The following is a 26,633-nucleotide window of genomic DNA, read 5'->3' as shown; positions in this document are numbered from 1 at the left end:
GGCATGACTTTGTGCCTTGAACTAGGGCTGGTTGGTCCCTGAGGCAGGCAGCAAGGCACGGGAGGAGGAGGAGGAGGAGGAGGAGGAGGAGGAGGACAGGGGCTGTGGCACTGCCTCTCCTCGTCCTGGAGCCGCTCCTCCAGCCGGATGCTCCAGTTGAGGTCCCAGTTGCTCGGCTGCAGTTTTCAAACAAGCCAACGTGTTTTTGGACACAGATCTAGCCCGAGCTGGCTGTGAGCTCTGGCCCTTGTGCTGTCCCACACCACAGGAATGCTTCTCCCACGGGGCAGGATCACTCACCAGGCACCATGGGGCTATGGCCGTGTTACCCCCGAGGCTGCTCAGACCCCAGGGCTGTCCCCACCGAGCAGTCAGCAGGTACAGAGGACACTCTGGTGGGCTGTAATGAGGCTTCTGGGGGAACTGTGCAGTGGGAGCACTGGGGTGACAGATCCCCATCCTGCAGCCACCACAAAGGAGTGGCCATGCAGTGCAACCAAACAGATTGCCCAGAGCAGCTGTGGCTGCCCCACCTCTGGAAGTGTCCAAAGCCAGGCTGGACGGGGCTTGGGGCAGGCTGGGGTAGTGGAAGGTGTCCCTGGCCATGGCAAGGGGTGTGACAAGATGAGTTTTAAAGACTACTTCCAACTCAAACTAGTCTGATTCTGTGGTAAGTGTTCCCAAGAACCATGTGTCTCAGGAGATGGCAATTTTCTGCCACCAAAACCCTGCACTGACACTGGATTCAATCCTGGGGCTCATTCAGATGGTCTAGGACAAGATAATTATGGCCTAAAGGTGGGGAGGTTGGTCCAGGGCACATAAAACTGAGGTCTGTGTCTCCAACCAGCTCTATCAGCACTTGCAAGGTGAAGAATTGGTCCATCCACATGCCCCCACAGTTTTCCAGGACCAGAAGCCCCACAAGCAGATGCAGACTGGGAGGGAGGGACCAGGCAGAGCAGCACCTACAGCGACATCCGTGGGAAGTGGCAGTCCACAGAGCGTGTTCCTGCAGCGGCCCCTGTGGTGTGGGAGTCCCAGGAGGATGCCCTTGTGCACAGAACTTCCCAAACCACTCGTGAGACCTTTTCTTGTGGTGCTGTGCTCCCTGCAGAGGACGCAGGGCACCCACCCACACATGTCCTCACCACAAGAGCACGAGGTTTCCCTTGCAAGCCCCCAGCTCTGGCCTCAGGAGCTCTGCCTGCAGGGTCCCAGCCCACCCAGGCACAGTCCGGGTGCGACCGAGGGCTCCCGGTGTGCGGTGTGTCCGCGGGGAGAGCACAAAGCCAGTCCCACTCTCAGACCCCACGGGGGACGGGTGTCCCCTGAGAGCCCCTCCAGCTCTTCCCCACCAGGTACAGGGACCCCCTTTCTTGCCCCCGGAGGTGGATCCGCACAAGGGAGACTTTTCCCACCAAGCAGCCGCAGCCGCGGGTGGGCTCCCTGCTCCCTGCTCCCCACACCCCTCACCCCGCACCCCTCACCCCTCACCCCTCACCCCGCACCCTGCTCCCCGCACCCCGCACCCCTCTCCCCTCTCCCCGCTCCCCGCGGGGCTCAGCGGCACCGGGGCCTCTCCGTTGCCGGGGCTGGGGCAGCCGCGGGGCCAGCAGGGCCAGCAGGGCCAGCAGGGCCAGCAGGGCCAGCAGGGCCAGCAGGGCCAGTAGGGCCAGCAGCCGCGGGGCCAGCAGGGCCAGCAGCGGGGGACAGCAGGGCCAGCAGGGCCAGCAGGGCCAGCAGCCGCGGGGCCAGCAGGGCCAGCAGGGCCAGCAGCCGCGGGGACAGCGGCGGGGACAGCTCGGTCCTCCTGCGGCTCCGGGGAGCCGGGCGGGCCGGGCGCTCTCCCTCGCACGCCTTTCGCCGGGGCTCTGCGCTGGGAAGAAAAGCTCCCGTCTTTCCCACGCTCTCCGGCACATTTGAATGAATGAAGTGGGGGCGCGCCCCTCGCCGCCCGCTCCGGATCCGTCCCCCCGGCTCCCGGAGGCCTCGGGGGGCGGCTGCGCTCTCGCTGCCGCGGCCGGGGGGACGGGCACGACCCGCTGGGCTTTTTTGGAAGAGCCCCGGGGCGGCTCTGAGGCGGTGGCAGCCGGCCCTGCTCCCTCCCGCAGGCTCTCACGGCCACGGGCGGATTTGGCCATCACGGCTCCCGAGGAGAGGAAATTTGTTCGGCGCCTCTCGGCGTGACCATCGCAGCTCCGGGGCCCTTCCCCGCCTCTCGCCCGAGAAGAGCGAGGTAATATGGTAAATAAATGGGAAAATAAATCCCTGCGTGGGACTAGTGCTTCTGCAGGGAGCCCGGCCCAGCCTCACACCGCTGCCGGCTCCTCTCCGCTTACTGAGCTGCCTACAAGCTGCAGTTAAAATTCGGCTTTTCAGATTAGTCTTTTTATTCTCCGTTTTTTCCCCCTGCTTTTTCTCTCCCTCCTCTCCCTCTCTGGCCCCGTTCCCAGGCCGAGTCCTGCCCCCACCTGCCAGTCCCGAACATTTGCATGGCTGGGTCCCTGCCCGGGCTCTTTTTCTCACCAGTGTCACTGGCGAATGCAGATTTGCTTGCGAGGATGGAACTCTGGCCAAGCCCCAGACCGGGGGGTGTGAGCAATTCCCACTCTCCCACGGCTCGCTCACAGAGCTCCCACACCTCGCACCACACGCGCAGTAAAGACAAAATCGGTTGTCCCGGGATAGTTAGCAGTAAAAAGGAGAGGGCGAAACAGGAAAAGCAGAGCCCCAGCAGCACAGGGACATCCCGGGAGAAGCTGCAGACGGGAGCAGAGCGGGCTCCAGCAGCAGCAGCGTTCCTGTGTCTCTGTTCCATGGGAACGATGGATGGAACACCCTCACATTAGAGAGGTGTGACAGGGAGAGCCCTGGCCCGGGGAGCAGAAACAATCAGAGACGTTTCAGTCGAACAACAATCAGATGGAATTGGGATAGAGATAGGGATGAGATGGGCATCGCATGGCACGGGTGAGGAGATTGGGATGGGGATGGAGATGGGGAGATGGGCATGGAGATGAGGATGCATGTGAAGATGGGAATGGCATAGGAATGGGGATTGCGATGAGAACAACTATGCAGAAATTTACTTAGAAAAGCAGACCCTTTATGGGAGGAGAATGAGGAGCTGCTTCAACAACTTCTTACAGCCTAAATCCAAGTGGGATGAGAAGGACCCAGATGGGGCAGGAGCGTTCACAGCCTACTCCAGCTGCTGGGAAAAGCCAGGGGAGCAGGCCGTGGGGCAATTCACACTCGGAGCTCAAGGTCACTGTCCTCCAGCTGTGCAACAGACACTCCTGGATGACACGTTTCATCGGCTGGGGATGAATTTAGCAGTTGGCCGATTTCTCCGTTTCCCTCCCCAAAAGGACACAGCAGCAGTGCCAGGTGACAGCAGCCTGCCACCCAGCTGCCCCGGCGCGGCTGCTGTCACCTCGGTTTATGACACGCTCCTTCCTCTGTCCCCTCACCTCCCGCTTTCTCCTGCCGACCAAATGCCCGGGAGGCGGTGGGAGCTGCCCGGGGAGCGCCGCTTCCCACCTGGACCCGTCGTTTGCTCCCCGGAGATCAAACGGGAACCGGAGGATGGGGGGGGGGGGGGGGGGGGTAGAGGAGGGTCCCCCCAGCACCGTTTCTGGTTGATGCACTATTTTCGGGATTTTCCGCCCATTTTTCCGCCTCCCTGCGGTGTCCACAGCTCCCAGCGCTCCCGCAGCAGGAACGGGGTCATCGGCTGGGCAGCGGGTCCGACCCCTGATAAAGCCCCGGGCAGCTGAACTGAGCCCCTCCAGGGTTGGCAGGAAATGTTTTCACCCTTAAATCAACGTCCCCCGTGGGTGCCTGAAAGGCGGTGCAGACCCCTCGGGAGCCCGCAGAGGGGCTGGACCCCGCCGTTCTGCTGAAGGCGCCGTTCTGCTCCGCCAGCCGTCCCCGCTGGCTCACGGGGACACGAAGCCGCGGGGTGCCGCCCCAAACCGGGGCAACCGCAGCCCCGGGACCGTCATTCGTGCGGGTCCCAGCTGGGGGGCCCGAGTGCAGCCGAGCCGAGCCGGGCCGGGCAGAGCCGAGCGCAGCCCCGAGCCGAGCCGGGCCGAGCCGGGCCGAGCCGGGCCGAGCGCAGCCCCGAGCCGACCCGGGCCGACCCGGGCCGAGCGCAGCCCCGGGCCGACTCGGGCCGACCCGGGCCGAGCGCAGCCCCGAGCCGACCCGGGCCGACTCGGGCCGACCCGGGCCGAGCGCAGCCCCGAGCCGACCCGGGCCGACCCGGGCCGACCCGGGCCGAGCCGAGCCGAGCCGAGCCGAGCCGAGCCGAGCCGGGCCGTGCCGAGCCGTGCCGAGCCGTGCCGTGCCGTGCCGTGCCGTGCCGTGCCGTGCCGTGCCGTGCCGTGCCGTGCCGTGCCGAGCCGTGCCGTGCCGTGCCGTGCCGTGCCGAGCCGTGCCGTGCCGTGCCGTGCCGTGCCGAGCCGAGCCGTGCCGGGCCGGGCCGGGCCGTGCCGGGCCGGGCCGTGCCGGGCCGGGCCGAGCCGGGCCGGGTCGGGTCGGGCCGGGCCGGGCCGGGCCGGGTCGGGCCGAGCCGGGCCGGGCCGGGCCGGGCCGGGTCGGGCCGAGCCGGGCCGGGCCGGGTCGGGTCGGGTCGGGTCGGGCCGGGCCGAGCCGGGCCGGACGGGGCCGAGCCGGGCCAAGCCGGGTCGGGCCAGACGGAGCCGAGTCGGGCAGAGCCGGACAGAGCCGGACGGAGCCGAGCCGGGCCGGACGGAGCCGAGCCGGGCCGGACGGAGCCGAGCCGGGCCGGACGGAGCCGAGTCGGGCAGAGCCGGGCCGAGTCGGGCAGAGCCGAGCCGGGCCGGACGGAGCCGAGCCGGGCCGGACGGGGCCGAGCCGGGCCGGACGGAGCCGAGCCGGGCCAAGCAGGGTCGGGGCGGACGGAGCCGAGTCGGGCAGAGCCGGGCCGAGTCGGGCAGAGCCGAGCCGGGCCGGACGGAGCCGAGCCGGGCCGGACGGGGCCGAGCCGGGCCGGACGGGGCCGAGCCGGGCCAAGCAGGGTCGGGCCGGACGGAGCCGAGTCGGGCAGAGCCGAGCCGAGTCGGGCAGAGCCGAACCAAGCCGGACCGAGCCGAGCCGGGCCGGACGGAGCCGAGTCGGGCCGAGCCGAGCCGGGCCGGACGGAGCCGAGCGAAGCCGAAGCGGGAGCGCCCCCCATCGCCCCCTCCCTCCCTCGCAGCGTCCCGCCCGCGGCCGTCCCGCTCATCCCGCGGAGGGGGCGTGTCCTCCCCCTGCCACGCCTCCCTCACCCGATCAGACCAATGGCCGTGCAGCTCACGGCCCCGCCCCCGCGGCGCGTCACGGATGTGCCATTGTTATGCAAATAAAAGGGCGGGTAAAAGGCGCGCGCGGGCCGGGGCGCTGCAGAGGCGCGGGGCGCGGACGGCGGAGCGGCGAGCGCAGGAGCGCGGCGGGGCCGGGCCGGGCCGGGGCGCAGCGGGGCCGGGGCGCAGCGGCGGCGGCGGCACCAGCACAGCCCAGCCCCGGCAGCGGCCGCAGCACCGCCCGCCCGCTGCCGCATGCCCGGGCGGGCGCCGCCGTCGCCGTCCATGCGGGGCGGCGGGGCCGAGGCGGCGGCATGAGCCAGAGCGAGGTGTCGCCGTGCGCGGCGCCGCCGCCGCCCCCCAGCCAGCGGGTGTTCCAGGAGGCGGTGCGGCGCGGCAACACCAAGGAGCTGCAGTCGCTGCTGCAGAACATGACGAACTGCGAGTTCAACGTCAACTCCTTCGGGCCCGAGGGGCAGACGGCGCTGCACCAGTCCGTCATCGACGGCAACCTCGAGCTCGTCAAGCTCCTGGTCAAGTTCGGCGCCGACATCCGCCTGGCTAACCGCGACGGCTGGAGCGCCCTGCACATCGCTGCCTTCGGGGGCCACCAGGACATCGTCCTCTACCTGATCACCAAGGCCAAATACTCCGCCGGCGCTCGGTGATGCCGGGGCTGCTCCCCCCGCTCCGCTCGCCCGGTGCTGCCGGGTCCCCCCAGCCCGCGCTCCCCCGGTGCTGCCGGGGACCCTCCCCGCTCCCCCGGCCGCCACAGCTGCTCCCGCCCCCGCCCGGGGGGGGTTTGGCGAAGATTTGGGGCCCCACGCAGAACACGCCACCGCTTTTACATTTTTAAGTTTTTTTGGTTGGTTGTTTGGTTTTTTTTTTTTTAATCTTCCAAGGGTTGTTTCCTACTGTAACGTGTTTTGTTTTTTTTTCCTCCATCTACCTCGGCTGCACTCACAGTATTCACGGTTTCAGTTTGACATCTGGGCAGATGCTTTAACACCCCCCCATTCCCTCTCCGCTAATATTTAATCCCCCTCCCTGCCCCCTTCGCTCCCGGCCCTCCCATTTAAAGTGTTCTGGCTCAGAAACGAATTCATTTCAACGCCCCCCGAAAGCCACCCCGCAGACCCCCACTGGTGCTGGGGTCCCCTCTCTGCTGCCAGCCCTGGCCCCTTCCATGGGCTGGGGCTTCCGGCGCCTTTCCTGGCGAGGAAGAGCAGGAAAGCCTTCTTCCTCTCCAAGATTCTCCCAGTGTTTGCTCACCGCTGACTTTTTTTTTTGTCGAGGCAACTTCGTTGGATTATGACAGATGTGGTTTTCTCACCCCGATTGCTCCTGGGTTTGGTTGATTTTGTGTTGGGTTTTCTGCTTTGGTTCTTCCTTGAGTGTCCGAAGAAAGTCTGCGTCCTCACCCGCTCCACGAGTCTGTTTAGCACGCGTGAGATCCCAGGAAAAGACATTGAGTCCTTGTGGTTTTGTGTGTAAAGGGGGATTAGCAAATCCTGGACTGGTTTTTTTTTTTTTCTTTTTTAAAAAAAGTGAAATAAACTCTAGAGGCAGAGGATTTGCTTTTGCACAGAAAAGGGGCACGAGCGCTCTCTGCTGCCTACAGAGATGCTGGAAAACTACTGAAAAAAGTTTGGGAACGTCTCTTTTTTTCTTTCGGTGAAACTTGGATAACACTTCTCAATGCAGAACGATTCACTTGACGTATGTACACTCAGCCGCCTTTTATAGGAGATATATATCCCACTGTGTATATCTTTCTAAAGGAAAGGGAGGAAGCAGAGCGAGCCACCCGAAGGCGCATTTTGAAGTGACTGCACGTATAATCGCAAATGCTGCTTTTTTATTGCTATGGCACAAGAACATCCATTTGGAAAATGCGGAAAAGTTCAGAAGTCTCCTTTCTCCTGCTGGTCTTTCAGCCCTCTTCTCCTTGTCTGCACTAAAGCCATCCTTATCACTGCCGTCTCCCCGCTCCTTCCTCTCTTGCTCCCTGCATCCAAACCACTCTGATTAAAAAGAGAAAATAGTTACCTGCTGGTTTATTGGGGTTGTGTCCTACCTATTTATCATGTCTGTATATATTTGTGGGTGAAGACTGTGAGCCTGGTTTTGTTTGAAGCTGGTGGTGAGTGTTTCAAAAATATGGTTTGGGATATATGCTTTTTTTGTTCTTTTTTTTCTTTTCCTAGTCTTAAAATGAAAAAAAACAAAACAAAACTAGAGTCTGCCCTGATTATTTCCCATTGCACTGAATATTCTGCTTTGTCTCTGATGGTTTCACCTGCAGTTGTTTGCATTTTGTTGGGTTTTTTGTTTGTTTTTTGTTCTTTGTCCAATTCAACAATTTGAGATGATTTCAAAAGCTCCAGATTTAAAGAAGAAAAAGAGAAAAAAAGCCCTGTCAAAAGTGTCTCCTGTTAATGCTGTAATTTGCAAGGAACTGCTTGGCCGAAGTCTTTCTGTGAGCATGGAAGGGGGTGTCCAGCACTTCCACTGGTGCTTCTGTGCGATGGTTACCGGGTGGGAACGAGACCTTTCCTAGTGAGGTTTTATCATTCTTACCAGATGGTTGCACATTTTTTATTTTTTTTTTTTTTTACGTAAATGGATTTGCCACAATGAAATGTCATAACATTTATGACATGATATTAAAAAGTGTATTGTAAAGCCAAGTTCTAGATGGATTTTTAAAAAGAAATCTTGGTTATAAACCCAGTCTAAAGGGAGCTCTGTCCAGTGTTGTAAAGACAACATGATGTAACCCATATTTATATTTTTATAAAATACCTATTAAGACTGTGAATCTCCTGTGTGAATTGCTGGGTGAGTTGTTTAAGAAAAGCATTGTTCCTTTCCAGCCTCCTGGAGCTTTAGACACGCTGAGATTTTTGGGAAACTGTACGTCGGGGAAGGGGGTTTGCTCTGAAATTGTGAGTTGATGTATTTTTACATCCCTTTGTATTTTACTGAGAAGCTGCTGCCCTTCCTAGTCCCTAGAGTTTCAATTTTCTATGCAACCCCCACACCCCCATCTCTCTTGATCCTGAGAAGTAAAAGGGATGCAGATTGATTCAAATTGAAATGAGGGTCCCCCCATCCCCCTTGTTGGCTCATCATGCTGCTGACCCTTCACGCCAAAACGGGGAGTACAAGAAAATAAAAAAAAAGAGGCAGGTGGGGGAGGCTCTTTCATGCATGACTGGTTGCCTTCCAGCAGTCATCTTTTTAATTATTATTATTATTTTTGTAAGAAGAATATATTGATAATGTCAGTGAAATAAGCAGACATTGAAGCTGATGCACAGATTGCTCCAGAAAGGAGTTTTTCTGTAGATTTTTCTTTAGATGCGAATGCCTTTTTTAATTATGTTAATTAATGTTAAGAATTTTTAGGCTTATATTGAAGCTGTATGTGGGTCACTATATGATCATTTCTAACTGGATGAAGTCTGTACAGTACAGCATATTCCTGAGTGTATGATATAGACGTGTAGCTCCAGAGTGCGAAATTTATAAATAAATTTTTCATTGATCTTTTTATAAAAAAAAACACAAAACCAAGACTGTTTTGTTTGTTCTTTTTCACATGGTTATTGCTATGTATTATGGCAATGCTGGGTGTTTCCTGTGGTGGGGTGTGGCTGGCTGGGACCCCAGGTGTCTCTTGTGGTGTCAAAGCTGCAGCTGGTCTGGGTTTGGATGCACCCCTGGAGGGGGGCATGGCTGGGGTGGATCTGGGGGGAAGTGTGGGTCCTTCCCACAGGCTGGAGGAAGTTCCCTGGGCTCAGGGGTGTCCTGCTTTGCCCCATCCCAGCATTCAGAAGCTGGTAGAGGGGTGACAACTCAGACCAAACCCTGGTGCTGGATGGACACGTTCCTAAAGAAGCTGCTTGTTCCCAGGGAGTGAGAGGAGAGCTCAGCAGCCAGTCCTGGCATGGGGGATTTGGGGTGCATTTCTGGGGTTGCAGCCCCAGCCTGTCTGGCTGAGCACCCCACAGTTCCTTGTGAACATTCCCAGCTTTTTGATTCCTGCCTGGGCCCCAGCAAGGGTTTGAGCCCCCTCAGGCTCTGGAGATGGGGTCAGAAGGGTTTTCAGCTGCCCCAAGGCACAGGGTGGGGGTCAGCGTGGGCTCTTCATCCCCAGGGCTCCTCTGTCCTGTGGCTCAGAGTGTAGCAGTGCCCAGCTGAGCCCTGCTCTGGAGGCTTTGCCAGGCTGCTCTGGGAATGGGAAGAGCAGAGGCAGCTCCGTGCTGGGCCCTGCCCAGGGCCAGGGTTCTGCGGGCACGACGCAGCCGAGCCTCCCTCACTGGCACTGCCCAGGGGTCAGATGAGGCTCTTTCTCTATCAGTAATTCTGCCAGCTCTGTAAATGCCTAAATCCCAGGGGAACTTGTACCGTGTTCAGTTTGGCTCTGGGTGTGGGTTCCCAGGGATGCAAGGAGTGGCATCCTGCAAACACAGTGGGGAGGAAACCTGGAGAAAAGGCTCAGTGTGACCTTTCCAGGTTGGCCAAACTCCACTCCAATGTGCCAAGCCCCGTGCCATCTGCTGCCAGCATGGGCCAGTGCCTGGCACAAACACAGCTGGTGTCCCTAGGTGCCCTGGGGACATGCAGCCACCTGGGCAGCAGCCCAGTGTGGACAATACGGGCACCAAGTGACCTGGATGGATTTGAGCAGGAGAAAAAAGATGATGCCAAAACCATGGTCACAAGCACTGGTGGTCCTGGGGCTCCTTCACTCGGGGTCCTGTGGCAACTGCTGACTCCAAATTCGTTGGGGGTGTGGGGCAAGCACCGCACCTTCTCCAGCCGTGGCACTGGGGGACATCGACCCCCAGCCTGTGCCACCAAACCTCGCAGTCACTGCGCTCCCCAGGGCACACAGGGACACACCTGCAGGTGGAAATAATCCCAGCCTCATCCCTTTGTGCTTGGAATGCTGCACAACCTTGTCACCTGGGCCAGGGCCCCAGAGAGCTGGGCTGGGCTGGGCCAGCCACCACCCCAAGGATGGGTTTTTCTGGGGAAATGCAGCATTCCTGTGTGGCTCCTCTCCCCACAGTGGATGGGGTGGGCTGGGGTCTCCAGCAGCCCCTTCTTTGGGCACCTCCCTGGAGCCAAGCCCAGCAAAGCCCCTCTGTGTTCCTCAATGTGATGGCCCTGGCAGTGGAAATGTGCTGAGGGCACAGCTGAACCCCACAGCTCCTCCCCAGGCCCACGGCCACCCCACTTTGCAGCTTTCCTCTGCAGAAGCCCTGTCCAAGAAATCTAGGAACTTCAAAGACTTGATTTTTTCCCCCCTTTTTTTCTTTCCCTTTTCTATTTTTGTTCCAATAACACAAGAATATTGGATGGTTTGGTGGTGTAAGCACATTCTTCTGGCATTTTTGCCTGTCCCTGGCTGCGTGTTATTGTCCGTTGGCCGCATTACGTAGGTGCTGTTGTTCCAAGAGAAACCAAAGCAAAAATTTGAACTTTCAAGTGCTTCCTGCCATTGTCTTTTGCTTTTGTTTGTGCTGCTGACTCCAAACCAGATGGATCGGGCTCCTCTCTGCCTGGGGGGCGATGGGAAGTCAACACAGCCCGGTGAGGTTTGACAGCTTTGTCTCCTCTTCTATTGCCCTTCATCCGTCAAGCTCGGCCATCGCTGCTGAATCGGCCGTCGCATATGGATGTGGGGGAGGAGGTGGGATTTTATTTGAATTTCAGGGAGCTTAACACAGTAAGTAATGAATGAGAAAGAAAGACAGCGAGCAGGAGAGCAAGAGGGGACAGGCTGTAATCAAAATTCAGGACATTTTAAATAGATGCTTTGTTGGGTGTTTGTATGACTATGATAATGCCACAGCCCGACGGTCCAAAGAGGAGTTACCTTTCTGAACAAAAAAAAATCACAATCAACTTCTGTTCGGTGCCGGCGAGGAGCCGGTGGCTCAGGCTGCCCAGCCAGACTGGCCTCATTTCCAAACTTCAGAAGTTTTTGCCCTTTCTCAAGGCATTCTGAGCTCCATCACTGTGGGTGGGTGGATGATGGATGGATGGATGGATGATGGATGGATGGATGATGGATGGATGGATGATGGATGGATGGATGGATGGTGGATGGATGGATGGATGGATGATGGATGGATGGATGATGGATGGATGGATGATGGATGGATGGATGGATGGATGGATGATGGATGGATGGATGGATGGATGGATGGATGATGGATGATGGATGGATGGATGGATGATGGATGGATGGATGGATGGATGGATGATGGATGGATGGATGATGGATGATGGATGGAGGGATGGATGGATGATGGATGGATGGATGGATGGATGGATGGATGGATGGATGATGGATGATGGATGGAGGGATGGATGGATGATGGATGGATGGATGGATGGATGGATGGATGGATGGAGGGATGGATGGATGATGGATGGAGGGATGGATGGATGATGGATGGATGGATGGATGGATGGATGGATGGATGGATGGAGGGATGGATGGATGATGGATGGATGGATGATGGATGATGGATGGACGATGGATGAATGGATGATGGATGGACGATGGATGAATGGATGATGGATGGATGATGGATGAATGGTCAGCAGCACCAGGGTCCTCAGCACATCATGCAGGACAGGGCAGCTCATGCTTTCAGCCTGTTTTTGCTGCTGACCCAAAGATGCTGCAATATTTGGTGCTGGGACTGGGTGCAGAGGTCCTGTCCCCCCATATTCATCCCAGGCCACCCCATTCCTGCAGCAGTGAGTCAGTTTTTGTTGTTCTTGGGGTGTACACAAGCTTCATGCACTGCCACGAGGTGAGCATGGGATTTTCAGTGCCATCCCCCATGCCCTGAAATCACTGTCACTCCCATGCTTGGAGGCAGCAAGTGCCCCCAGGAAGGACACTGCTCCATTGTGCAGGAAGGAGAAACCTCTTCCCAAAACCTCTTCCCAAAACCTCTGCAGCTGCCATGTTCCTCTGTCACGATGTCACCATGTTCTTAGGGTGCCCAGGGAGACGTGACCTCTGGGTCTCACCCAAAGTGTGACCCAGACCTGTAGGTTCAGTGGAATTTTTGGCTTTTTTTTCGTTAAAAGGTTTCTCTTCCTGAGAAGAAATGGTCAAGCAGGGCAACATCGTGGTTTGGCTGATTTTGGGGAAGACAGTGGGTCGAGTTTGGATCTGGAAGGGTGGAAGGTGCTTGGCTGGAGGGATTGAAAGATGGCAGGGGGCCTGGGGGGGATCACTGGGGACATGGAGGGGTGGAAGAATGCAGAGAGAGGGGCTGCCTGGGAGGGATGGGGAATAGAGGCCTGATGGGATGGGTGGGTAGGGGAGGGTAGAAGAATGGAGAGAGGCAAAGCTGGACAGCTGGAGCGATGATACAGTTGGGGGTGGTTGGGACACTTATTTTAACTGGAAACTCCTCATTCAGCCTGTGATGCATTTGGGAGGCAGCTGAGGCTGAGGCTTCACAGGGAACTTGAGCAGCACCCTGGGATTGATGGTTTGTGCTCTGAAACATGACAGCACAACAAATAAATTGTGGCTTTGAATGAATCCTGCAACCAAGGAGAGCCTCTGCTTGGAAGCAGTGACTCTGCAGCCTCCTGTCACCCCAAGACTGCCATCACTGTTCTTGTTTTCTCCAGGTGTTTTCTCACACATGTGCGGCCCCCAGCAATGTTCTCACACATAAATGCAGTTGCATGAACAGGCTCTGAATGTGTGCAGCCCTCAGGGTTTCCTGCCCTGGACTCTGATGTCTCAGTGTGGTCACCCCTCCAGCTGGGGCAGGAGCTGGGTGGCAGCTCCCTGGACTCCTGATTTCCTTTAATTATGCCTAAAGCACTCAGTGACCCGGTGACCCAGTGACAGAAGCTTTCCCTGGAGTGAGTGGTGGAGCTGGAGGCACCAGCTGCAGCGTGCCCTGAAGGTTTCCCTGAGTGTCCCATCCGTGCCCAGTCTGCCCCTTGGAGAAGATTGCTGGATTTCCAGAGCCCACCACACTTGGGGGACTGGCAGGTGCTGTGACACTTACTGGGTCTCTCGCTGGAGGCTTCGGTTTGGAGGTCAGGGATGGGGGACCCCAACACAGCCACAGGGGCCTGGGGCACCTGGTGGCCCTAGGGAGCTGGGCTGGGGGTACAGGACGATGCTGGCTCAGCACCCAGCACCCGCCTGTGCCCAGGAGCTGGGGGGCACAGGGCAGCCCTGGCCTCACACCACAGTGCTGGGTTCAGGCCTCGACCCCTGGCACAGCGCCCAGACAGGGAGCCTGTCCCCAGTGGGTCCCCACATTTCTCCTTGCTCACATTCACAGCTACGGTGACAACTCTGAACCGCCCCCGTCCCATTTTCCACTCACTGCTCCCCCTCATTCAAAGCCTCTGTCCTTTTAAGCTATTTTTTTCCCCTCCTATTCATTTCCCGGACGCCTCGATCCTTTTCTCCTGCCTAGCCCCTCTCCTGAGCAGCTGCTATGCTAATAAGCATGAGGCAGAAAAGGGAGCGAGCCTTTGCAGGGCTGGGGAGGAGAGAAAGACCCCAGAGCCCTCCAAATGCTAAATAAATCCAAGGCTGGAGCAGCATCTCCGAACAAAGAGGCCTGGCCTCCCCCCTCTCTTCCCCTCTTCCCAATTCCAGCACCTTTTCACATTCAAATCCATTAAACAGTGAGCAGAAAGACCCCGAGTATTCATAGCATTGCATTAAAGAGAAAGCCCCGTGGTCCCTCTCCATCGGGCGGAGGGAAGGGCTCTCCATCCCCTCTGGGCTGGGAATCACCCGGCCCCGGTCCCTGGGCTCGGAGGAGGGAGGACAAAAGCCTCTGGCACCGAACAGGGAGACCAGTTGCCTCTCCCCTGAGATCCAGGGCTCTTCCCCACATGGGACTCTTGGGCTTCTCCAGTGGGATGGAGCCTCTGGTTCCTACAGGGAGCTGATGGGGGCTGCACTGGAGCCTGGGGGTGCAGCAGGATGGGGGCCCCCGAGTCTCCTGACAGTGCTGGGGAGTGCTACAGCAATGACAGGGCAATGGGGACACCCAGGTCTGAGGGGGGTGAAGATCTCCCCCAGGCAAGGGCAGCTCTCTCGATCCTGGTGATGGGTGAGGAAGGGGAGTGCTCCTGCTGGGCCAGGCACAGCCAAGGGCGCCCACCAACCCCTGAGCAATGACCAGCCACTGCTGTCTCACTACGGCTTCCCAGCACAGCGGGTGCCTTGGGCTGATAACAGACATCCCTTATACCAAAACTGATGATTTCAAACCCACTGTGCCTATTTTGCCCTAAAGTCAAAACAGCTTTCTGGAGCAAAGACCACAGACCTCATTCCCTGAGCAGGAGGAGGCAGGGATAGAGGTGGATGTGCAGTGGGCTCTCTATCAGCTGCTGAGGCTGGTGGTGGGATGCCTGAAAGGATGGGACTCTTCTCTGGAGGAAATACAGGTGGGCATTTTCTTCTTCTGCCTTCTGGGATGCAAATGGACGCTCACCTCAGGAAGGATTTCATGCTCTTCTCAGGGTACAAGTTTCTGCTGGAATCACAGAACTCCAGGAGATGGGGCTTTTAGCACCAAATACTGAAAAATCTTCTGAATTCATGGATTTAACGTGTTAAGAATGAATGATGCCAGCTGGACCATGGAGACCGTGATGGTCACCTGCAGTGCTCAGGAGGCAGCAGTACCTGGGAGCCTCCTGCACAGCTTGCCCAGTGGGGTGGGATTCAGCTCTGAACATGGGGGTCCATCTGAGGTGGCACCTGGGTTCCACTGTGGAGGAAGGGGAAAGATGTCAGCACAAACAACTTCCCTAAGCTCATTTTAGTGCTTGTGATGTCCTGGCATGTCCTTCCTGACCTCTGCCCCAGGCAGTTAATTTTACTAATGTAAAATTATACCAACAATATAATTCACTTAGACAATTACAAATTTCTCGGTGCTTGTCTGTAGGAGAAGTTGAAACATTAATTTGAATTGCTTTTTCATGGTTAGTCCCATTAATCATCCAGCATCCTACTCTGATTACTTCTCATATAGTCCCTTGAAGAGACCACAAGCTTTGTCTTTGCCACTGTTGCTTTTCATATACCTGGATTTCATGTATAGCCACAGTTGATAGGTTTAAATCTTCTATATCAGAATATTTTCCCATGGATCCAGTGTACCGAATGAGAGCTTGGGACAAAGGCCATTCAGCACTTTTCTGGCTATAGGTGCTTTCATTCTGACTCAGCTCATCAGAAACAGCTGCTCCAGCTTCCATGGAGTGTCCTTGGGCAGAGACAGTGGGCACCCATCCCTCGCTGCTCCCTTCTACCTGTCCCTCACCTGAGCAGGACATGAAGGGTTCACCTGGCATGGAGAGATGTGGAAAGCCCCAGATGCTGCCAACACCCCAGTCCTGCTCCTGGGTGATTCCCCATGTGTCTCTCCATGGGTCAGTGACAGCTTGCCCTGGTCCACTGCTGCCCTCGGGGACCCCTCATTGCCAGGGTGACCCTGAGCCCAGCCACCATCTTGCTCTGCTCCAGCCCTTCCTGAGGACCAGCCCTAGCAGGGAATTCACCTGTCCCAGCCCTGTCCCCACAGCAGCCTCATTTTCACCTGACCTGCAAGGTCCTGGGAGGTGCTGAGAAGGGCAGGGAGCGCTCTGGGGTTTTAGGGGTCTTCTAAGAAACAACACGCTTTACAAGCACTGGGGGGTGTCTGGAAGTGCCCCAGCCCTTCTCCAGGTCTACCAGACCCCACCCTGCTGCAGGCTCCACCCTTCCTTTGAGCTCCAAAGCCTCCAGCCCCGCAGGATGAGGCCCAGAGCTCTGCTGGGGCAAGGGCTGGGAATGTCCCAGGGACACGACCTGCCCCACTTTGCTCCCAGACTGCTCCAAGGGCTGTCTCCTCATCCTTGTGGGACTGCCTGGGGCCATTGTGTCCTGAGCCCCTTGGGCTGGCCCAGAGCACCAAGCACCGCAGTCTGCGTTCCGTCCTGGCTGCACCTCGAGGGGTGTGGTGGGACCATCCTGGGCAGGGCTACAGGTGGGCCAGGGGTCCGGGGCGTCCCTCCGAGGGGTTGGCCGGGGAGAAAGGTCCCTGCTTAGCAATGCAAGAATGCAGGTCGGGTTGAATGCGGCGGGGGCGGGTCTGATCTGGTGCCCCACTAAGCCTCCATTCTTTCCCAGCCGGTGCATCTTGTATTCAGGCTGCCTGCTCCTAAGCAGAGCGTCCTTAATCCTTCCCTTGTCTCCTCCATTCCCTTTCAGGCCTTTGGCCAATGGGAAGGGGATGAGCAGCTCTCTGCAGGAAGGAAATTAAAAGCGAGGAGGAGGGTAGGGAGGAGGAGAGCGCGGGGAGGGGGACTTGGAAGGGGAGACAATCCTGGAGTGGAGATGCCAGTCATCGGGGTCTCAATAGCCCCATTCACCCTGCCCAGCCACACAGAAAATCAGGGTCACCAGGATCCATGCCCTGCCTGGAGACAACTGTTGCTTTATTCTTTTTAATTGCTGGAAAAAGCAGAAAAGTTCACTTGTGTGTGTGGCTGGCTGCGGTGGGGGCTGCGCCGGGGGGCGCGGGCGGCGGAGGGGCGGGAGGGACGGGTTAGAGCCCGAGCCGCAGCGAGAAGGACACAAAAAGCAGCCGCACGTGAGGGTGGAGGAGCATCTGCGGCACCGGGCACCGGGAGAGCCCCGGCACCGGGACAGGGCGGCGCCGCCCCCCGGGCACGCACGGAAAGGGTCCCCGGGGTTTTGGGGTGGAGGGGCCAGGCAGGGAAAGCCGTGCAGACAGACACGCGTGGGCAGATGTGTCCCCACACCTCCGGGCACGGAGATGGTTGATGCTTCTGGCTGCAGACTCAGAGAGCAGGCTGTCCGATGTGCCCAGATGTGGCTGCGCTCCGGGCTTGATGCACAGCCCGTCACAGGCTGTTGGCACCCATCAGCAGCCCAGCAGTGCCACACCGGCAGCTTGGCAGCTGCCCTCTAGGTCTGATGTGTGCTGAGTGCCAAGGGACACACTGGGAGAGAAACAAGAGTCCCGAAGATGGAGCCAGTCCCACCCTGCCTCCAGCGGGGACATCTCTGTGCACCCTCTCCCAGGCCTCCTGTGAGCCAGGGGTGGTTTGGGTCTGTTACAGCCTTCAGATTTGGGTTGCACTTCCCTCTCTGGCCCAGCCTTGTCTCTGCTCTGCCCTTTGCTGAACACTCAACGCTCCTGTGTAAGGAGCACCAGAGCACTCTGTGACCCACGGGACACAAGGCAGTGTCTTCAGAGGTTTCCTTGACCATGTCCTCTTGCAAGTCATAGAATTCCAGACGGGTTCAGGTTGGAAGAAACCTTAAAGTCCATCCAGCTCCACGCCCCTGCCATGGGCACGGACACCTTCCACTGTCCCAGGGTGCTCCAAGCCCTGTCCAGCCTGGCCTTGGACGCTGCCAGGGATGGGACAGTCACAGGCCCTCTGGACAGCCTGTGCCAGGGTCTCCCCACCCTCACAGGGAACAATTTCTTCCCAATATCTAATATAAATCTCTCCTCTTTCAGTTTGAATTAGTTGCCCCGTGTCCTATCACTATCTGCCCGTGTAAAAAGTCATTCTCCCTGTGTTTTACAAGCCTCTTCCAAGTGCAGCGTTCCCCGGTGCCCACGGCTGTCCGGAGCGCAGGAGGGGGCTCGGGGACCGCCGGTGGCCGCGGCGGGGCCGGAGCGGGGCTGTCATTCCTTACCGCCGGCTGCCACCTAGTGCTGGGCGGGCCGGGCACCCTGGGGAGGGACCCCGGCCTTGGGGGCTGGAGCCCGGGGTTTTGGAGGATGTTCCCCCAGAGTAGGCGGGGAGAGGAGGAGGAAGGCTGCCGAAGGTGGCTGTGCCGCCGCTCCGCGTCTGCCCCGCGCTCCCGACAGCCCGGGATGTGGCAGGAGGATCTGTCCGGGCTGTCTCTGCCAGGAGCACCGCTCTCTCTGTCCCGTGCCCGGGCGGCAGCACCTGCTGGTCCTTTTCCAAGGGCCCGTCAGTGATCGCGGGGGAGTGGAGGGAGAAAGTCCGGCTGACTTCTGCCAGTGTGCCGCCAGCTCCGCTCCTTCTCCATAAATATTGGGCTTGGCCACCTGGAGAGGCGCCCCTGCCCTTTGCTCTGTTTGCAGTTTCTCTCGGGATGTTTGGTTTCTGTTAATCATCCCACGAAGGCAAACACTGCTGGGAAGGAGAGAGGATGGCCCGGCGTTTCTCGCTCTGCCCGGCCCAGGGACCCTGGACTGTGGGATGGGTCACACTCATGCGGATCCTGGATGTTGGCTATCTGCTTGGGACTGCCTGGAAGGGGTCCAAAAGGGGACCAGGAAACTCAGGCTCCATCCCCTATGGACACTGATTAGATAGCCTGGGGTAAGCGCTGGGCACCCCTCAGTGCTCTCCTCACCACGGGGTCAGGCTGGTCCATCAGGGCTGGGGCTCTTTGTGGGGTGACAGAGCAGGAATACGAATCCCAGCACAGAATAAAGGAGAAAGACGGCTCTTGGGCCCATGGTGGAGAGGAGGCGAGGGTGAGGAGCTCAGAGGTGTGGCTGGGAGGGTGCTCATCTCCACTCCTGCACCCCACACAGCTCCCTGCAAATCCTCAGCACCGCCACGGGCAGTGGTGCCCCCTGGGCCGCACCCCCCAGCTCCCCTGGCAGCCCCCCCGCAGGCTGGCTGGCCCTGCTGGCCCTGGGCTGAAGGTCACAGTGCTGCACAGTGGGGGCAGCGCAGAGTCCAGGATCCCACTGGAGTGCTGAGGCTCAGCAGCACTCTGAAGCCACCAGCCATGATTATTTGGGGTCTCCTTTCCCTCCTCCTCTTCACTGTGGCTCATGGAACCCCCATCGGAGACCAGGATGAAGATATCCAAGTGCAGGAGAATTTTGAGGCTGAGCGGGTAATGACAGCTCATGGTCCGTTAATTCTGGGGGCAAAAGGGATGGGGTAAGCTTTCTTTCATTTTCCTCCAGAAAGAAGGGCAGGAATGTCCATGCCAGGCTGTGCAGGACAGGTGTTGGCAGTGTGGCACTCCCTGGGTGCCACTCAGCCTTTGTGGGGGGCCTCATCCTGGCAGACCCCAGGCAGGGTGACTGCAGTCCCAGCCCCAGGGCAGATGGGTCCCGTGGGATGTCTGTGATTCGGTGTGCAGGGTTTCTGTGGGATGCAGGCTGCCTGGGAGATCCCCCACAATGTGCCCTGTCCCCTGCCAGGATTCCTACAGCCCTGCATGTGTGCCCAGGTCTGGGTCTCACTGGTGTACATGAGGCAATGCCAGCCTGGTGCTTCCAGCCCTGCCTACGGGGCAAGGAAAATCCTGCTCAGTGCTGACACACTTCCCAAATCCTTCAGCACCTCTGGCCTGCACCTGCATCATCACCTCCCAGTTTCTCCTTGGGTCAGGAATATTTTAACTGCACAAAACCAGGTGATGTCCCACCTTGGTGAGGTGGCTCATGGTGCAGACGTCTCTCTCTTCTCCCTGCAGATGTACGGAAAGTGGTTTGACATCGCCATTGGCACGACCTGCAAATGGATGAAGAACTACAAGGAGAAGTTCAGCATGGGCACGCTGGTGCTGGGCCCTGGCCCCAGTGCTGACCAGATCAGCACTACCAGCACCAGGCTGCGGTATGGGGCACTGATGGGAGCACTGCTGGAGGTGCTTGAGCCTCCTCCAAAGCCACCCCACCCAGGGGTGCCCCCTCTGCCAGGGCTGGGACAGACACGAGGGTTCCTTTGCTCTACCTGGCCTCCGAGCCCTGAGGAGGGGATGGGTTGGGCTCAGACACTCGATGTTGTGGGCAGCACAATTTCAGGGGTCCTGCACCATTGCCTTAGTGCCCCAGACATGATTTTCATACCATAACCAGGGAAAGCAATCCCTCCAAGTAGCTGATTGTTTTCTTCTTCTCTCCAGGCAACATGACTGCACACAAGTCTCAGGGGAGTACCAGAAAACCAGCATCCCTGGCAAATACACCTACTACAGCCCCAGTGAGTCGGGGTGAGGCATGGCTGGGAGATGCGGACCAGTTCCATGGATAGCTGGCAAAGGTGGAAGGAGTTCAGAAGAGCAGGACTCAGAGGCCACTCCACAGTTTGGGTCATTTCCAGCCAAAGAATAGAGTAAAGCTGCGGGGAAATGGCTGTTTGAGCACTGTCCCTGCATAGCCATAGGACAATGAGATGTTGCAGTAGGTCAGTCCTGTCCACAGAGTTCCAGGCTGGGGCAGGGACCAGCCACACTTCAGGAGCATTAGTGGGGTCTCAGTTGTTCACAGCCCTTGCTTTCCAATCCCCTCAGCTAACAGACTGGTGAGTCTAAAGGGAGTCATGGTTGTGTCTGAGTCTGCGTCCCAAAAATCATGTTTTTTAAATTAGATGTGTGATTTCAGCCCCCAGCTTTGGGGCTGTCCTACACTGCTCCATCTCACCATGAGGGGCAGGAATGACATCCCTGTGTCTCTATCTCGCCCAGAATGGGATGTGTCTATCCAGTCCTACGTGCTCCGTACCAACTATGAAGAATATGCTGTCATTCTGATGAAGAAGAAAAGCAATTTTGGTCCAAGCACCACCCTGAAGCTGTATGGTATGTCTGGCCACGGCACTTGGGGGAAAGCAGGCTCTAGGGTGGATCAGCACAGCTCCAAAACACCACCCAAGGGTCTCTCAGCTCCCTTGGCCTTAAGGGACAGGACCATGGGCTTTGGACATGGTGGCTTAGACCAGCTCATCTTTGGCATGGCAGAGGTGGAGTCTCATGGCTCTGTCTTCCATGATTAAGAAACATTAAACCAACTTTGTCCAAGTCCTTGGTCAAGGCTGGTCAAGAACAACAGGTGGCCCAGGGAAGCAGTGAGATCCCTGTGCCTGGAAGGGTTCGGAAAATACATTGATGTGGAGCTCAGGGACACGTTTCAGGGTGGACATAGCAGGGCTGGGTCAATGGTTTGGCTCGATATTTGCTTCCTTGATTCTATATTGGGAAGGACCAGGAGGCTGGTGTTACACCTGCCTGCAGCCACCTGAGCTCAGTGGGTATTGGTGCTGCACTCCTGCACAAACCCTGCTCACAGCTCATTCCCTTTCCCAGGGAGGAGTCCGGAGCTGCGGGACGATCTCATTGAGTCCTTCCATCATCTGGCTCTGGAGATGGGCATCCCTGAAGACTCCATCTTCATCCTGGTCAACAGAGGTAACCTCCCATTGGGCATGTGCCTCCCATGCTGCCAGAGCACTCCAGCTGCTCCTTCTGGGTCTGCCAAGCTGGGGAGATGGGACACAGTCAGGAGGGAGGGAGGAGAGACAAATGCTTTGGTAGCATGGGATGAGAAGGAAACAAGGTCATGTACTCATGATCTTATGGGTTGAGAAGGGGCTAGTGTGATGTAGGGTGTGTGTGTGTGTGTAGGGTTTTGGGCTGACCCAGGGGTATGTGGGGTTTTCAGGGAGATGGAGGGAGGCATGGGCATTTTAGGATGGTGCTTCTGTGAGTGGGGGGTGGAAAGCAGAAAGAGGGGCAGAACGTTAGGTAGAACTGGGAGAGTGTCCCCTTGCCCAGGGTCCTGCATGTGCACAGTGCTGGACTCACTGAGGTGACTTTGTCAGGACACCTCTCCTCTCACACTGTTCGTCTTCTCTCCTGCTCCTGGGCCAGGTGAATGTGTTCCTCAGGAGACTGAAAATGCTCCCCAGGTGAGTGGGCCAGCTGGGACCTTCTGAAGTGGATCAAGTCCAGAGACATCCCTGGAGATTGGTTGTCCAGGGAGAAGGTTTCATGGGCAGGACATGTTGTTTGAGCAGTGGCTCCACTGACCATCCTGGCACTTGCTCTTCCACCTCTGCTGATGGGCTTTGCCTGCAAGGATGGGGGCAAGGCAGGTACAGGCTGTAGGGGGAGGGTTCTGGTGGCCAGGTGGGCACAAGAGCTTATTTCTAAGTGGAAGCCTTTTCCTACTCTGATTTTTTTCACAGCGTGAAGGTTGCTGGTGTTTCCTTGCTCCTTGCCTGTCTGTGTGTGTCCCAGCCAGTCTGTAGGCCCTTTCTCCAGTGATGGGGAAGCTTAGCACCCACTGGTCCTTCAACTTCCATCACTCAGCACCTCCCAGCTTCTCAGGGCTGGCTGTGAAAGATTTTCCAGGGGGAATGGGGCTTTCATAGGAGAAACAACCCAGTTGACTCAAGAGCAGGTATCACACCATTGAGGCACATCCCCAGTGTGGGGCATGACTTGGGTACTTTGGGGGTCTTCATCGACAACCTGGGGTTGTGGACCCCCACCCTGGAAGAGCACAGGGCTGGGAAGATCATGAGGTGTGGAGGGATCACAGCCTGCAGACCCAAGATCAGTGACTGGAGAGATGCTGGGAGCACAAAGGAGGGTTGGAGACTGAGGTGTCCCTGACACAGCCCACCCTAAGGGCAATGGGGTGGGCAGCAGGTCCTACAGGCAGGGACTGATGGCAGCTCTGTGCTTCCTTACTGGTGCAGAGGGCACGGAGAGCAGTCCTGCCCCTGGAGGAGGGCTCAGCCGCAGGACCCCTGCCCACTTACACTGGCAATAAGGAAGGTAGGTACCAGGGGAGGGGGCTGCATCAGGACCCCCCTGGCCTGCACTCCCATCTGCCTGTGACCCATGGTGTGTTGGTCCACAGACTCGTGCTGGCTGAGCCGGGACCCTGGGCCCTGCAGCGGGATGCTCTCCCGCTTCTTCTACAACTCCTCCTCCATGGCCTGTGAAACTTTCCTCTATGGAGGCTGTCTGGGCAACGGCAACAACTTCTACTCAGAAAAGGAGTGCCTGCAGGCGTGCCGGACCGAGGGTGAGAGTCCCGGCTGGGCTGGGGCACTGGAGGTGCCTTTGCTGAGGCATCACAAAAGATCTGAGCATTGCCTTGAATGCCTCGTGTCTGGCATCCATGTGGGAGGTGTGGGGGTCCCTGGACCCCCCACCTCACTCAGCTCCTGTCCCTGCAGCTGCCTGCAGGCTGCCCATTGTCCCAGGTCCCTGCCAGGCACTGGTGACACGCTGGGCATTTGACGCAGCCCAGGGCAAGTGCATCACCTTCAGCTATGGGGGCTGCAAGGGCAATGGGAACCAGTTCTACTCGGAGAAGGAGTGCAAGGAGTACTGCGGGGCTCCTCAGCTGGCAGGTACTCCCCTTGGCCCCCAGCCCAGGGCAGCAGCCTGCACCACCTCCAGTCCTGCACTGGGTCTGCCTGCGGTGGGGACAGGGCTGTCCTGCCTCTGAATGGGTCTAGGATGGGTCTGTCATGGGCCTGGGATGGGCTTGTCATGGGTTCAGGATCAGTCTGGCTCTGGAATGGGTCTGGATTGGTTTTGTGCTCTGCCTGGGATGGGTCATTCTGGGTCAGGATGGACCCAGGATGGGTGTGTCCTTGGACTGGGATGGGTTTTCATGGGTCTGTGATGGGTGTGGGATGGTTTTGTGCTCTACTCAGGAGGGATCAGATGTCCTCTAGGCTGCTGCCCTCATTCATCACTGCTGTCAGGGACAAAGTGGGAAGCAGCATCCGTTGTCTGTGATGCAGGGTGATGAGGGGTCTGTCCATCACCTGCTGTGTCTCTCCACTTGCAGAGGATGAGGAGTTCCTGCATCTCTCAAACTGATGCAGGCAGAGGATGAGAGCCCGGCACCCAGCACCAGGGTCCTGCAGGACAGTGCTGGCAGCTGTGGCAGCACAGGAGACACCTCCAGCAGTAAATGTCTTTCATGTGACCAAAAAAGCCCAGTGTCAATCCTCAGGCTGGTGGGGAACAGGGTGGGAGGTGCTGTGGGGTCCTCTCTGGCCTCCCTGCTGGGTGTCCCCACCTCTGTGGGTTACTGGGCTCTCCCCACTGAGTGTCCCCACGCAGGGCCAGGCTGGCCGGGGGGAGCTCAGGGGTCCCGCTGGATGGATCCAGCCCCATTTCCCAGGGGATGGGGGTGGGCTGCCGGGAGGGGACAGCAAGGGAGGCTACAGGTATCTGCTCCTCCCTAAAGGTGAATAATTGCTCCTGGCTCAGGGCCGTGGTGGGGCCGGGGGTCCCGTGTGTGGCGGAGGTGGGGAAGTCACGGGCCGTGCTGTGGGGTTTGCAGCAGGGCATTACGGGCTGTCAGAGAGGATCCTGAGGGCTCACAGAACAGTTAGGGGATTGTGAGGGTCACGGGGAAATGGGGCTGCCATAGGAGCGGACGACACGGGTTATGTCCCAGGGGGCACAGGGGTCCCAGAAAGGGATTAGAGGTGTTTTGGGGTGTCCCAGGGATGCTGCGGTAGCGTTGTGAGGGGTTATGGCGGTCACGAGTGGGGGGGCTGTGAAACTGCTAAGAGGGGATTGTGGGGGCCCTGGGGGGGCTGTGGGGGTCCCAGCAGGGCACGGCTGCGTTATGGGGGTCACGCTGCGGGGGTCTCGGGCGGATTCAGCCTTCCAGGAGGTCCTGGAAGTGGAGGCCGCACTCGGCCTTCCAGGGGGTCCCCCGCGGCGACCGCGCTCCCCGCCCTTCTGTCCCCCGCCGGCCCCCGTACCCGCGCCGCGCGTGCCCCGGCCCCCTGCGGTGAGCCGGAAGAGCCAAGATGGCGACGGCGGGAGCCGTGCGCCGCCCCCGCTCCCCGCGCCCGGCCCCCGGCACCGGCCCCCGGCGGGGCTGAGCGGCCTGGCCCCACCGCCCCGCGCCGGACCCCGGCACCGGCTCCACCGCCCCGCGCCGGGACATGCCTCGATAGAGCCCCCCCCTCCCCCGGCGCAGCTTTCTCCTGCCGGGCCGGGCCCACACACCTCCGCCCCGCATGGCCGGGCCGGCCCCGCCGCAGCCCTGAGCCGCCCCGTGCCTCCGCCGCGGCCTCCCGGCCCCTGAGCCCGCGTTCGGCCCGTTCCCCGGGGTGCAGGTGTGGCACCACGAAGATGTTCTCGGCCCTGAAGAAGCTGGTGGGCTCGGACCAGGCTGCGGTCCGCGACAAAAACATCCCTGCGGGGCTGCAGTCCATGAACCAGGCGCTGCAGAGGAGGTTCGCCAAGGGAGTCCAGTATAACAGTGAGTCGGAGCCTGCGCCGGGAGGGCGGCCCTGGCTGCTGCCCCCTGGGGTGCCCGGGGATCGCAGAGGGGCTGGGAGTGCGTGTGCTTTCTTTGTGCAGGTTTTTATCCGTATTCGCTCAAAGCCAAGCTTGGAATTAAATGTTGGAGCTCGTGGGAGGAGTGAGGGATGTGAAACTTTCATCTTTCGGTGCAAGACTCGGGACCCGCGGTGTAGCAGCGTCCCTGAGCGCTGCCTGCCGGCTGTGGCACGAGAGAGAGTGCCTGCTACATTAGTTTGTGTCAGTTCGAGCATCGAGAGGGTAACTCCCCTGAGTGCGTGGGTGACCCTCCCTGCAGCGCAGGATAATGGTGTTTATAATTACGCTGTAGTGGTTGTATGATAAAAGTCTATTTAAAAGCTCAGCCCTGACAGGCTTTAATAAAAGGTGGACACTGAACACCTCTGTGAGCTCTTGGTACATCATTTCATCCTGAGTGTCTTTTCTGCAGCTGATACATTTGCTCTTTTCTTGAGGAATGCTTTTGGGATTCTTTTCCTCTCAGTCTTGAGGCTTAGGGCTGCATTTTTCCCTTGGAGCTCAGTAGAGGTGATTTCTAATACCGTGTTTCAGGAGGACACTGCAAGTATGTGAAATGTGTCCCGAAGTAACAACTGTGAGACAGGGACAGCAGTTATGTCATTCCTGCTGAAAATAGAGCTGGTTCCAGAGAGTGCTGCTAGTACCAGCTTCTGTGTGGATCCAGGCAGGCAGGGGAGGCAGATTGCAGAAGGCTGAGAGATTGGCAGGTGGGAAAAAGACTGATTTGTAAACGTGGCACTGGATAATTTCCGTGAAGAAACACATGTTGCAGGAATAGAGCTTCTATTGGATCTTGGTATGAAACAGAAGTTAAACTTTGGGTTTTGGGGCATTTTTTTCTTTGTTTAATATTACAGCTGTTGGCTGTGCTTTGGGACTGAGGTTTCAAAGTGCTCTGCTTTACTAGAGAGAACATTTGGTGCCTTTATCCGTAGCACATCTTCAGATATGTTAAAAACATAAAAACATTAAAAGCATAAAAACGGCCAGTGCTGTTTAATTTATAAAATGAATGTCTTAGCAAGTAGTCCTGAATGTGAAAAGCAGCAGTGTGATTGCTGAAACTGGATTTCCAGTGAAACATGGAGGTGAGGATGAAGGTGCTGCCTTGGAACACAGCACTGCATCCTTAAACACGTACCGAAGATCTGCTGGTCTCA

General features: G+C 58.2%; 3 protein-coding genes and 1 long non-coding RNA gene across 4 annotated transcripts in view; 3 read left to right on the top strand and 1 right to left on the bottom strand.

Annotated features, from left to right (window-relative positions):
- Positions 1–5,475: 5,475 nt before the first annotated feature.
- NRARP (NOTCH regulated ankyrin repeat protein) lies at positions 5,476–8,891 on the top strand. The gene has a single exon (XM_086858794.1). It carries the CDS (start codon positions 5,627–5,629, stop codon positions 5,978–5,980), a length of 354 nt encoding a protein of 117 aa, XP_086714920.1. The 5' UTR covers positions 5,476–5,626; the 3' UTR covers positions 5,981–8,891.
- A 2,568-nt stretch (positions 8,892–11,459) lies between these two features.
- Positions 11,460–16,095, bottom strand: LOC147649670 (uncharacterized). Its single transcript, XR_015278183.1, has 2 exons — positions 15,952–16,095; positions 11,460–15,112 (listed from the first exon to the last, which is right to left on the bottom strand). It is a non-coding gene; the product is annotated as an uncharacterized LOC147649670 (long non-coding RNA).
- A 2,955-nt stretch (positions 16,096–19,050) lies between these two features.
- AMBP (alpha-1-microglobulin/bikunin precursor) lies at positions 19,051–24,102 on the top strand. Its single transcript, XM_023946889.2, has 10 exons — positions 19,051–19,248; positions 19,837–19,979; positions 20,269–20,345; positions 20,830–20,943; positions 21,448–21,549; positions 22,012–22,049; positions 22,845–22,923; positions 23,009–23,176; positions 23,331–23,507; positions 23,954–24,102. Exons 1-10 carry the CDS (start codon positions 19,138–19,140, stop codon positions 23,983–23,985), a joined length of 1,041 nt encoding a protein of 346 aa, XP_023802657.2. The 5' UTR covers positions 19,051–19,137; the 3' UTR covers positions 23,986–24,102.
- A 104-nt stretch (positions 24,103–24,206) lies between these two features.
- The window catches only part of RABL6 (RAB, member RAS oncogene family like 6), a 39,786-nt gene continuing 37,359 nt past the window's right edge, over positions 24,207–26,633 (top strand). The window contains exons 1-2 of the mRNA XM_086858234.1: positions 24,207–24,358; positions 25,106–25,390. Coding sequence (XP_086714360.1) covers positions 25,261–25,390 — 130 coding nt within the window. The 5' untranslated portion in view covers positions 24,207–24,358; positions 25,106–25,260. The remainder of the gene's footprint in view (positions 24,359–25,105; positions 25,391–26,633) is intronic.

This window comes from Cyanistes caeruleus, chromosome 20, assembly GCF_971803275.1.
Source record: "Cyanistes caeruleus chromosome 20, bCyaCae1.hap1.1, whole genome shotgun sequence".
In the NCBI taxonomy this organism is placed as follows: Eukaryota; Metazoa; Chordata; class Aves; order Passeriformes; family Paridae; genus Cyanistes; species Cyanistes caeruleus.
The sequence above is the reverse complement of the archived record's forward strand: the minus strand, read 5'-3'. Positions and strand labels throughout refer to the sequence as shown.